Source organism: Anomalospiza imberbis, chromosome 5, assembly GCF_031753505.1.
Source record: "Anomalospiza imberbis isolate Cuckoo-Finch-1a 21T00152 chromosome 5, ASM3175350v1, whole genome shotgun sequence".
Classification (NCBI taxonomy): Eukaryota; Metazoa; Chordata; class Aves; order Passeriformes; family Viduidae; genus Anomalospiza; species Anomalospiza imberbis.
This window is the reverse complement of record NC_089685.1, coordinates 57,095,672-57,108,583: the sequence shown is the minus strand read 5'-3', so window position 1 is coordinate 57,108,583 and position 12,912 is coordinate 57,095,672. Positions and strand designations below refer to the sequence as shown.

At 40.7% G+C, this 12,912-nt stretch overlaps 1 protein-coding gene across 3 annotated transcripts in view; it reads left to right on the top strand.

The window, feature by feature from the left end:
• The first annotated feature begins 2,384 nt into the window (after positions 1-2,384).
• Positions 2,385-12,912, top strand: part of NT5DC3 (5'-nucleotidase domain containing 3) — a 28,587-nt gene continuing 18,059 nt past the window's right edge. The window contains exons 1-2 of one of the 3 annotated variants that reach the window (XM_068191019.1): positions 2,395-2,578; positions 3,509-3,630. In XM_068191019.1, coding sequence (XP_068047120.1) covers positions 3,612-3,630 — 19 coding nt within the window. In that variant the 5' untranslated portion in view covers positions 2,395-2,578; positions 3,509-3,611. Of the gene's footprint in view, positions 2,579-3,508; positions 3,631-10,942; positions 11,174-12,912 lie in introns of those variants that run through there. The other 2 variants (XM_068191018.1, XM_068191017.1) reach the window with 2 other exon arrangements.

The following is a 12,912-nucleotide window of genomic DNA, read 5'->3' as shown; positions in this document are numbered from 1 at the left end:
GGTAGTTAAATCATCTTACATCAGGTGCAGGCTGAACCAGACACAGTAAAGAGCAGGACTTTGTGGCTAAAAGAAGGTGATATTCTAGTTTTCATGGTGGTGAGCTGAACCTGGGATGTGTATTACATAGAACAAAGATATTGTACATAGGTACAAACATAAGGAAGCCATAAAACTAAACAATGAGTTTGCAATGTCAGAATATCACCTCTCTTAGTACACAGTTAAATTGAAATCTGCAACTAATGCAAGTTACATTTTTGTTAATGGATAATTAAAATGCTTTAATTCATGTCACTGCTAATCAGCCATTTACGGCCATACTGTATTTGAAAAAGATATGTAAGTGATTTTATGTGAGAATAATTAATACAGTCTGAAGTTGGTAGCACCAAATTGAGCCCCGTCTTTCTTACATGATAATGCATTGGAAATATAAAGAACTACTTATCTGCATTCTCTGTGATTAAAACTTCAGTGGTATCTTTTAAAACAATACATTGAGAGTTTATATTCCCTCCCTCTGCAGTGTCTGCATCAGAGACTAAATACTGTGTGTACAGCAAAACTGAAGACATAGCCACTTACATAAGATGTTCTGCAACATCTGGGACTGAGTGTGACTACGAAACAAAAAACAAAACAAAAAAATGCTGCCAGTAGCTGATTATCCAAATATTAGAAAATTTTAACAGTAACTACATACAAGCAGGATTAAAATACTAATGCCTGAAGTTTGGAGGAAAGTATTTGTTCTTCAGGTATAATTTGGCTTTTGGTTGTCTTTATCCCATTTCTCTGGAGGCTGATGATTGCACTGCAGCTGGCACTGTTGAAAAGTCTGTAATCTGTACTGTGCCCTCCCATCAAATATTTTTGAAATTTGCAAGGTGTTCATTGAAGTTTAATGCTCTATATCTTTATAGGAGAAGAATTCACAGAAGAGAATGATTTTAAGGAGCCTACCACTAAGGGCAGAATTAGTTAAGGTGAATATTTGTTTCTAGAAGAATCTTTGTACAGATAAAACAACCATGTTTTGATCATTATAAAACTCTCCTTGAGTCTTCAAATACTGAAACCTCTGTAAGTTTCAGTATCACTAGAATAGTGATCACTAGAACTGCATCTGCAGCAACATATTTCTGTGGCTAATACCATTTCTGCCCACTGGCACTCGTTTTACTCAAGAACTGAGCCATGAAGGCATTAAAGGTTTCGGAGAGAAGACATTAAGCTGTAAAAGGCGTATTTTCTTTTTTGCCCTCCCCTGCCTGGCAGCACGGGAGGAGGGAAGAACCAGTGGTGGAGCTGCAGGGCTGGGGCTGGATTTGCTGGGCGAGAGCTCGCCCTGGTGGCCTGTCGAGAGATCAGCCCTGCCAGGGCACACGGCTGCGTTGGATTTGCTGTTCCTCCTCCTTTTAGGAAATATTTCATCATCGTATACTCCTTTTGGCACTGCCTTTATATGTTTACCCCCTTATAGAGCCATTACGCCCGGAAAGAGGCATTTCTCAAATATTTCAGCTATTCTTTGCACATATGTATGTACGCATGTATTTAAAATATTTCTCTTTTTAACAGGGAGAATTTTTTTTCTGTGGTTACACAAACTGCCATTTTCTTGAAAACATATCATGATTTCTCTTTTCTTGTGTCCCAGAAAGGCTCTTTGCAGTACTGCTAGAGGAAGTTAATAGACAACCTTTCAGCAGCACCCATTTATGTCAGGAAAAATCAGCCTTTATTCCTCCATTCAGAGGAGTAAACTGCAGTAGCCTGGGAACTCTAGACCTGTTAACTGCACAGAAAGGAGCACCAGAATCTCTGTGAATAGCTGGAGGTGTACTTTACTTATGTCTGCGTTTTGTTGCTTATATGTTAGGTCAAATGTAATGTACCTGGAAAAGAAATACTAAAAGATTGTTGATTAGGAAAAAAAATACATGTTTTCTAAATAATTTTGTGAAATCCATTTTTATATCAATGACAAATCTGAGTGCTCGTTTTATGTCCCAATTTACTTAAAAAGAAGGATGAACCTTATTTTGGGATTGTGAAATGAATATTAAGGATAATACCACCATTTTTTTTCCTTACTAGACTAGCCTATATTGACCAGGTGCAGATGAGTCTAGCCAGGACGTCACCTTGACCAAGCCAGGTATACCTAGAGCAGAGCCTAGAAGCAAACTAAGGCCCAATCCTGAGCTTAACTGCAGCTTGGGAACCAAAGAGCAGGAGGTGTGTGGGTGAAGCACAGACAAGGCCTCTCCCAGCTGTTCTCACAGGACCCTGCTCCAGGTTACACAGCTGTGCTGCATCAGAGCATGGCTTGAACACTGCCAGCTGAAGCCTCACAGGAGGGAGGGAGGGAGAGTGGGTGATGACGATCACAAAGATTTTGTAGGGAAGAAAGGCTGCAGGCTCCTCAAAGTAGTTACAGCTTTTTTGTGGACCTGGGATTTTGGTTCTGAAATATTTCCTTTTTTAAGTTAGGGGATAGGGAGATATACTGGCTGAGGTGCTCCAGCTATGCAGACAAGTATGAAATCTCTGTTCTTACTGCTACTCTGGGGTGAGCTTAGGAAACTCCAGTGACCCCATGTACCTTCATCACTGTAAAAGCACCAGGTAGCATGAGCAGCTTGGTAAGTGAGCTACTGGATGATATCTTGAAAAAGAAGTTAAATATTTATTGATCAGGACAAAACTATTTTTTCTCTAGGATGTGTTACTCTTTTCCACTGGACTTGGTTTCTTGGTTCTGGAGTAAACTAGTCGCAAAACTCCTTTTCAGGTCTTCTCTGTGTCTTTAGACCATCCTTTCTGTTCCTAGACCAAATGATTTAATTATTTCATGTGAAGTGGAGCAGCTTTAACAGGGATGAGTGACAATATCTATTTTAGAATACTCAGGATTTACAGCTACTTTTCTCATGGGCTTTTATCTTGGCATTTCTTAGTCATTGTAAGAGCTGATTCATTTGTCTCTGTTCTATCTCTTGGTGTACAAGTGTTTAATCCATAGCTGCCTTGCTACCCTCTTGTGTTGTGTGTTTTCTCATCTATGTTGAGTATTCTGAATTATGATATGGATTTGGAGGGTTGAATATAAAGAAGTAGTTTTGAGGATATTTTAGAGCATTCATTCTGTTTGTAGCCAAAAGGTTTTGAAAATGCCTATAAGAATGATTATATAACAAAAGCAGATAATAATAAAATTTAAGATAGAGAAATAGACTTTGGATCTGACAAGATGCTGTGTCAGATGAAATGCTGCCATGCCTGGCTTATTAAATGTACAGGGAAAGAAGGGGGAGTGAATCTTCTGTGTTCTTCCAAAAGACAGAGACAAGCAAAATAGTCAGGCTGAAATCTGCTGTAATAGTTTTGTAACAAGTGATTCACAAGTTCTCTGCCTACAAGACGTAGACACTTTTGAGGAAATAAATGCTTCTTGCTGTGAGTTTTTATTAATACTAGGCTAATGTACATTCTTTTAAAGAAGCAGCAGAATGCAGTGGATGGTGTGGTGAAAATATCAATCTGAGGAAACTAATGATGTCTTTCAAAGGATTTACAGTAGATTTTTAAGATCAAAATCATCTATGGTTTCAGATTTCCTGAGTAAGTTTTATTTTAAGAATTATATGTTACTGGGTTTTAATAGATTTATCTGTATTTCTTGAAAAGAGAATTTCAAAGACCTCCGTTATGTGAATTTAGATCTATCACTAGGTATCCAGATTTTTAAAAGATATAAGTGCTCAATAGGACATGAGAGTCAAATCTTAATCAAGACTTCAAACTCAGTCTGTACTCAACAATTCCTTATTATTGCTGCTATTAAGTGAGAGCTGCTTAGCATTTACCAGCTCTGGAAACTTTGCCTATAGTAATTAACTCTTGGTTCAGTCCCAAGGAAACAGAGGCAAAACTTCTGTTGGTTTCAGATGTGCATGATTAAGTCTTATTTGATAATACAGCCACTTAATCATGTGTGTTACACTGCAATGAGAGATCTGTCATAATTTAATGTGCTGTTCTGTGTTATCATGTTGATACTGAGTTTTTCTGAACTCTCAAGTGCATGAGAAGTTTTGTTTGTCTTCCAATTTTTATGAGGTTGAGCTAGAGAAGACACAAAGATACCTTCAGTTATTTGCCAAAAATAGATTTCTGTAAGAACTCCTTGAATTGTGTACACTAGAAACTAAGGGTAGATTACAAAGTAAGGTTCTTCATGTGGGATGAATTATCATTGATATAAGAGTGATGCTGTTTCCTGAGAGGCTCATTAAAAAATGTTTGTAGTGTTTAATTCATGCAAGATGGACACCAGGACCTTGCCAGGTGGCACAGTGCCACACTGGATGGCTATAATGTTACTTTTCTTCTGTGTACAATTCTTATCAGTAAGAAGTTTCCAGAATAAACAGGATGATCAGCTTTATGGTGCTCGTTCTTTAGAATATTGAGACTTCTTGGATGGGCATCTGCTGCTTAAAATCAAAAATAAAGGACAAAAGCAAACATGTAGTTAATTTTATATCAAAATGTAGAGAACATGAAAACTGTTATAAATTAACTGTCTATTTACTCTATATGAAATGAAATAGTCTGAATCTTTCTTCTGATAAAACTAATTACAGGATTCAGAAATTACTCAAGACTGCAGACTGAAGCTGTACCAATTTTATCTGAGACATCACTGTAATTGCAGCAGTGAAGTGCCTGCAAATTCGTGTTGCTTAGTAACATTATGGACAGAGTTATGGGGATGGAGCCATTCTTTTACAGGCTTCTCTGCTGGAATGTCATTCACAACTTGCATGTCACTATTTTAGCATTATGCCCTAACAAGACATAGTTTGTGAGTCCTGTGTTCTTGGAGCTTGTGCCTATGAAGACCCACCTCAGGGAATGACTTTGTGCAGTGAGGAGCTAAAACTTCAAGGAGACTCCTAAGTTAAGTGTATTCATAAATCTTTGCAAGCTCCAGACACGGTGTAATTATGTTAAACTTAGTTGCAACCATGTTGCAATGGAATGGATTTTTAGTAATTTTCTAGTAATTAATTTCTTGCCATATTTGTATTTTTTTAAATTACTTTCTTTTATCTTCAGTTTTTTTGGGTGAAGGATGTTCCCCTTTTTGCTTCTATGCAAGCTACATTTTGCATAGCAGGATGAATCCTTTATTTAGAGGTCAAGTACAGCTGGCAGAGTTTTCAAGTCATCCCAAGAAAAGTCAGGGCTATATATAAAGTACTGAGTAAAAAGTGACATATTATATGATCATGTCACCTAAATTTGTAAAGAAAATGATGGGTTTTGATACATTTGAAACCTTAATCTGTGACCTGGTGTAAATGCTGAATTCCATAATTTTTTTTTCCATTCTGCCATATTGGGGGTGAATTGTTGGACACATACTGAACCTGGGGCTAGAAAACCCTCTGTTCTGGTGTAAGGCATGATGAAATCGTGTCCTGACTCCTATGAATGAGATACCTACATTTTGGGACTGCCTTGACCAAGTCAGGGGTATACCTAAATTTCTTTGTCCTGGTGCTTGATGTGCTAACAAAAAAATTGAATTACATGTGGTTAACAGTACCTGGTGGACTTGGTTTAGTCCAGGATATTTTTAATGAGGGTTGAACAAGAGCTAATGGGAGTGGTTGAGGATGCTTACAGGCGTTTAGGATGTGCTCCATCTTCCAGACAGTGTGATGGTCTCTGTAGTGTGTTTGCATTTCCTGTCCACTGCGAATTTAAGTAAAGACACACTTGACTGTGCCTGCTTTGCCAGCATTTTTGTTTTGAGATTTGGTGTAAAATAATTCAGGGTTGCTTATTTTTTACCTTGCAGACTCAGACTCTCCTTTGGACCAGATGCTAGCTAAGTGCTCACCTGTCACATAACAGGTAGCCTGTGCTGTACTGGATGGTATTAACAGAGAACAATGATAGGCTTCTAACTCCTCTGCTAAGTTTGCTTCTAAGTGAATCTATAGTTTAAAGCATCTCTCGTGTGAAAAGAAAAGTGATGTGTTTTGTTTGGTTTTTAATTGCCATTTAATCTTCTCAATTCACTCTTAGGCTGCAAAGCTAGGAAGTTGGGCAAAAGCAGTTAAAGCAGTTACAAAACTTGCATCCCTATTTAGGACTCCTTGATATTGGTCCTTGCATGGGTCCTTCACTTAAGAGCTGGATTTGATAATCCTTTTTGAGTACCTTTCAACTCAGATTTTTCTGTGTTATTAGTGGATCTGTCTGTTGGTTGTAGTTTGTTTTTTGTGTTTTTTTTTTTTTTTAAGTCTGTACAAACGGTGTGCTATTTGAAATTGTGTTAAAACATATTGAAAGTTTTGGCAAGTTTTTAGGATGTCTGATGTACTGGATGGAATAATGTACAAGAATTCACACTCCAGGGTGGCTGGGTAGTAAAACTGTGCCACTTCAGTTACCAGGAAATCTCATAACTTGTTTGGATTACACATTTTCTTCTGGAAGGAGGGACAGCAGACAAATGTTCACCAGGCAGGACTAAATAATCAGAATCTTCTCTACCCAGCTGTGTTGTGGAAGTGCAACACTGCAAGTATGCAGATCTGCTTTATATTGAAGTTTGTGAAGAGCAGTGCAGCCACTAATGTTTCCGATTTCAGTTGCTTTATTTCTCTGCTCTCATTTTAACCATGTATTAATATGCTTGGCTAGTGTGCACTTACAGTCTCTCTTTTCCACATCAGATGTGGCAAATTAATTTCAAATGGTGTCTTATTATTATTGAAATAGAAGCAAAGGAAGCAAGTAAGTAGCTCAGGCAAAAAAGGTTTTTTTCTCTAAAGAGTTAGATGCTTTTACCAAATAGGTGCACATGAACACAATTCCTCTCATTGTTAAGTATCAATACCAAAATGATAAGCATATCAGGATAAAAACACAGACAAAATTTTCCATATGAAAACTTTTGTTAGTGTGAGAGGTACTCTGGCTAAAGGGACTAGAAAAGGGTATGGTTTCCAAGAAGACTTGGGTCAATAGAATCTGATGGTTCTGTAAAAAAGCAAAATAATTTTTGCAAACGCATTTAGGGAAACTTACATAAGCAGGAAATAAAATAAGGAAAGTAACATTCCTCAGAATCTTTTAAGGTGGTAAGAGGCTCTTCCTTCGTTCTTTCTTCTTTCACAGGAGGTTGTTTCTGTGCTGCCTTTGCCCATTCTCTGTCAGTCCAAGGTCATTCACCTCTGTGATAAACAACTGTCTGACAGAATCTGTCAAATGGTTTTATTGCTTGTGAAGCTGTTCTGTTTGGAACACTGCACCACAGAGGCTGCAGTAAGACATTGTCAGCTTTCCTAGCACTGCATTTTAATTTCATTTAATGGTGCTTTAATGCATTGCAGTATCTCTTAGCCTAGTCAGAGGCTTTAGTTGGAAGCTGATTAGAAATACATCCGTCAGTGACTTAAGAACAGGAGTGTCTTTATTGGCCAAATGGTTTCTGAGGTGTTGAGTCCTCTCAGTGATCTCAGATGTGGGAAGGAGATGACAGGGCTGAGCAGGCTGCAGGGAGGTTTGTGTGTTTTCCCTGTGTCAACAAAACTTTCAAACCCGAGAAATTAGCTGTAGTGTCTGACCTGTCATCCGTAATATACACAAAACACTTGACAGGTTCTCAGGGTGTTTTATGTGTGCACATGCAGCGATCACATGGCATCTGTGCCCTGAGCCTCAGCAGTGCTAAAAGAGCTGGTGTTTGTGAATGAGGAGTCTGTGTAGCCTCTCTGAGTTACTCCTGGTCACAAAATTCAGTCAGAAGTGAAACAGTTGGTAAGTATTCTCTTTAGCTTGAAAGTGATCATGTTTATTACCCTCACCCAAGTCCTAGTTAATTCCATAGGCCATAAATAATAGTGGGATGCCAGATATAATTCCGCTTACGTGGTATGTGCATAACAAAACTCATGCCATTTTCGTTTTAGGCCTATGCTCTTTCTTGTTCTGTAAGAAAGCCCTCTCAGGTTCTTTGGAGGGTAATTCTTCTGTGAAGCTCTTTATGCTGGGTATGGGATTTCCTTTTTTCTTTTTATTTTTTTTAAGTGTCAGAGATACCTAAACGCCTTTCAGTTTGCAACAGATATAATGGGTGTGGTCAATGCTGGCAATAAAATGAAAGTCTGGGTTCTTTTGTGCATTGTGTCATCACAGTCATCTCTAGGATCATATAGACTGATCTGATTAAGAGGTATTTAACGTAACATTAGCCTGCAGGATCATATTTCATGTTAAATGCCATTTTAGAAAGAATTCTTGAAGTTGACATCCTCTACTTCTGCAGGTTCTCTACTGCTTAAACAAAAGCTAATTCAAGTATTGGAAGAAGGGATGTGGACTCCAAATAAAGACAAATTAATTTCCACATGTGCTCCTTCATACCAGTTTATATTATCACATATTTTCCAATATTTGAGTCATTACTTGGAAACCAGCAGACACAGGAAAGAACAGAGTTGTCTGAAGTTGAGTTAACAACTTATTTTTAAACACCATTACCTCATGTTTTAGTTCTGTCTCCAGTCTCACTGTTAACACTTAGGGTTTAATTTGATTTGTGAGAATAACTTGCTGGCCAAACACCCCATGGAAGTTGTCTTAGCTAACAGAAGTACATATAGAAAACAACTTTTTTCTATTTGTATTGTATGCATCAAGCATTAGAAAAACATGCTGTCTGATATGTACGGAGAATGATCTTTTCATTGGTTAGTCCTGGTTATCTGGGGACCTAAACTGTCTGCAGCAAAGATGGGATTTCTACCACCAATAATAGTTTGCACATCCAAGATTGTGTCTTGCATGTGCTTGCAGAAGAAATAGAAGTATTAACATTCTAGTCTGATAATATAAAAAAGAAATTAATGTGAAGATTTAAAGCCTTGAGGTTTCAAGGGATAACTGAGTGCTAGAGGACACTGTACTGTCTTTTTCCAGATTTCTATTAGACTTTTCTAACTTTAATGCTGGTGTCACAGTGAGGGAACATAAATCCCTGTCTCAGCCGTATTCTCTTATTGTTTATGGCACAACAAACAACACCTGTGTCAACACATTGCTGGAAGTATCTTCTTCATTACTCCTCCTTCTTGTATTATTCAGAGGAGTTCTTGTAATTCTTCCTTGAGAATGCCTCACTGACCAAAGTGGTTATTGTTCACAATGTTTATAGTTTTGGGACTTGGAGCACAGGCTAAGCTGTGCTCAGGAGAAGGACAATGAGACTTTTTCTATTAATTTTAACTGAATTGCATGTGAGATTAATTAACACCTAGGCTGGATTAAAAAAGCTGTCCAGTTATTATACATTTTTGTTTTGTTGAAGGTGATGAAGAGTTGGGCTGACAAGAAAACTACAATACTCTAGAACTATGCCATAAATTAAAAATTACTTTTACCAAGTCTTGTAATTTCATAGATGACTTAATTTTTTTTGTAGTTGTACATGGAAAATCTGATGCTGAAAGTTACATGGAGTTTTCATTTTGTCTGTTGCAGGGTTCTGCAAAAATATTCTCAGACTAGGAACATCAAAGAAGGCAAGTACCAGATTAGTAATTCTCTAGGATGTTGTTTTTCATCTCACCTTCTCTTGTTTTTCTAAATATTGACGATCTTGTTCTCCCCTTGTTCCCAGAATTTGTTGTGATAGATTTGTAGTGATGCTTACCAGAATCGCATACTGAAATGACGATGCAATTAACATAAAGGATAATGTAGGAACTTTGAAAGCTGTGTCTGGTCTCAACCAATAACTAAGCCTGGGAAATCCTTAGCATATCAGACTTTTGGCAATCTCAGTTGTAATAATTGTACTGTCAGTCAAGAATTCAGCCTTGGTTGGAAGTACAGAACACATAGCTACTGACAGACACTTTGAAATCCAAAGTTCATTATTTTTCTTTCAGTTTGTTGTGGTTTTGCCTGTAAAAACAAGGTGAGAGTCATTCTTTGTTAAAAAAAAAAAAGTACTCTTTTTTTCTGAAATCCTTCAGTTTTGTATAGGATTGCTTTTTTTTTTTGAGATGGATGGGGATAACCGCTGAGTAACTTCCAGACATAAGTGACAATGGTCACAATGTAGATCTCCTTGAAATAAGAACAAGTTGTATTCAAGTTGTATTCAATGTTTACTGTACTGGAAAAAGAATATGTTCCTTTTGTTGTAAAAAGTTTCTGAGCATGTCAGGACTTCTGTGTGTGGAGTTGTAACCAGTTCTCTGTGGCAGCGGTCTGGTCTGGTTGTTCTTCACCCAAGCATCGTCTAACTTTTTTTTTTCTCCAAGTACAATAGATATGGCTCAGATTCTTAGACTGCCAGGGTCTACAGCTATCAGTCGCTAGTGCTTCACAGGGACATGAGGGCCTCAAAACAGCAGTAGAACGTCTGTGTATTTTACTTACCCCTTGTGCTTTGAGCTTATTTTGTTACAGATATAAGCAGGTGTATATAGTACCTGGGAAGTGCAAGCGGGCAGGAGAAGTAAATACTTGCTGTTGATGTGATGTTTATGGTGAAAGAATCCCAGGCAGCTCCGAGCACAGCAGAGACCTTGAGGAGCAGCAGAGCCATGAGGTCGGGGGATGATCCCCAGGCAGCTCCCCTTGACCTTGCTCAGCAGCGCAGATTAAACGCTGCCGGCGGTGACGGTGGATGGGGGGACGCTGCTTTCCCTCCTCGGGACGGCGGATGGGAGACGCGGGGCCCGGCCGCACCGGCTGCGCGCCGCTCCCCGCTCACCGCTTCTGGGCGCAACCGAGCCCGCCCAGCCCGGGGGGCCCGGCCGAGCCCTGCGTCCCGCCGCTACCTGCGGGGCCGGGCCCGCCTCCCGGCCCGGGGCGGGGCCCGAGGAAGTGACTTCAGCCGGCGGCGGCGGCGGAGCGGCTCGGCGGGGCTGAGCGCGGAGCATGGCAGCGGTGGCGGCGCGGGCGCTGCTGGCGGCGGGCAGGGCGGGCGCGGGCGGGCGGCGGGGCCGCGTCCTGCCCGCCGCGGGCGCCGCTCCTCTCTGCACCGTGGCCCCGCAGCAGCAGCAGCAGCCGTCGCCCGACATGAAGAGCTACCTGTGGTCGCGCTACAAGGAGGCCAAGAGGGTCACCAAGGGTGAGCGGCTCCCTTTCGGCGGGCCGGAGCGCCGCCGCTCAGGAGGGAGCGGACCCGTGCTGGCGGCTGGGAGCGGAGCAAGGGCGAAGCCTGTGGGGGAGCGGAGCAAGGGCGAAGCCTGTGGGGGAGCGGGAAGGCTCCGGGGGCCGAGGCGCGGGTCCGTCCCGCAGCGGCTCCCGCGACCGTGTGCTCGGCGCTGCCGTGGTGTGCCCATCCGGAGCGGCGGCGCGGGGACATCCTCACCCGTGGGTCCCGGGGGCCGGACAGCGGCGACTTGGGCTGTGGGGGCCGCTGCCCCTTCATCCTCCCCTCGGAGGGATTCTGAGCCCCTCACACCATCGCCACCATCGCCCGGCCGCGGCTGTTCGGAGCGCCTTTGGTGCAGCGCAGCTTGGGCCGGGCAAAGTGGCAGGCTTTGGGGGTGTGTTGCGTGTAGAAAAGCAAATGTAGAAAAAAAATCTAGAAGTTGGTAATGTCATCTCATTGATGACTGTTATATATATATATGCACAACTATTCTGAAATAGGCTGCTCTTCCAAAAAGTTAAGATGCTGTGAAGTTTTAGATGACTCTTTTCATTTTGCGTACGGTTCCATCATAGCGCACTCTGTGAGGCATTATAAAATGCTCGCGGTACATACGTGACCCTGGGAAGCTCTGTTCTGCAGCCCAGCCAGGTAAAAAGCTAGGAGAGAAATGCTTGCTTCTACCCTTGCTCCCATGGGAAGAGAATTACCAAGATAATAATTGCTTGAAAATGTGGTCTTTTCTGAGAGCTGGAAGAAAAAGAGGCAGAGTGTGTTCTGTAATGCTATGGGGAAGAGCATGTCCTGTAGTGGCAATGGATAATGCTTTAGCTTGCATTTTCTGCCTATAAAGAAAGAAATTATTGTTTTCCTGCACTTAGGAGTCTTGAACGTGAGCTGAGACTTCACAGCACTGGGTGCAAGCAAAGCATTTGTGAATGTAAAACAGTGCCAGCATTTCAGAATGCAATTAAAAGCCATATTAGCGATCTCAAGAGAGGTCTGTGGGCTTTGGAGGGTGAGATAAGGGATAGGAAGAAGGGAAGTGCATTTTATTTTGAATCTATTTTTTTCTTTTCCTGTTTTTGGAATTAACTTTCTCTTGTTCTAAACCACAGCCATATAATACTAAGAGCTGAGGTAGGGTAATGTTGTGAGAAAATAAGTTGGTCAGTGGGTGTGAGCTGGCGAAAGATGAGGCAACTGCTTCTAGAATATTTCAGGCTATTATATTACAACTAAGCCACCCAATGGCTTCAAGTATATGCTATTTCAGTTAGTTATGATGTTGAGATGACAAGGCTACAAGGCTCTCCTGTTTTTTGACCCAAGGTTTATAGCACTTGTGATGCTGTCTGCTGGCCAGAATGTCTAATAGCTGCCAGCTGTTTACACTGTCTCTTTTCAGACAGCCACCAGTCAAGCTAGTTTTCAGCTGAAGTGTCTTTTTATCTATATATAGCTACAAAAATATCTTTATTTTTAAAACAAGTGTCAACTCACTAAGCTGCATAATTGACATTTGAAAAAATACTATATAATACAGAAATGAGTGTTGTAACATGATTTTGGAAGTTGATTAAAAACTCTGCTTATGACTTCAAGATAATTGAATGCTCCATGGCCCTTTCTGTAGAGTAGGAATATTTGCCTTTATTGTAGCATGTCAAATTGCATTTGATTTGATTGCTGGGCTTTATTTGAAATTTGGA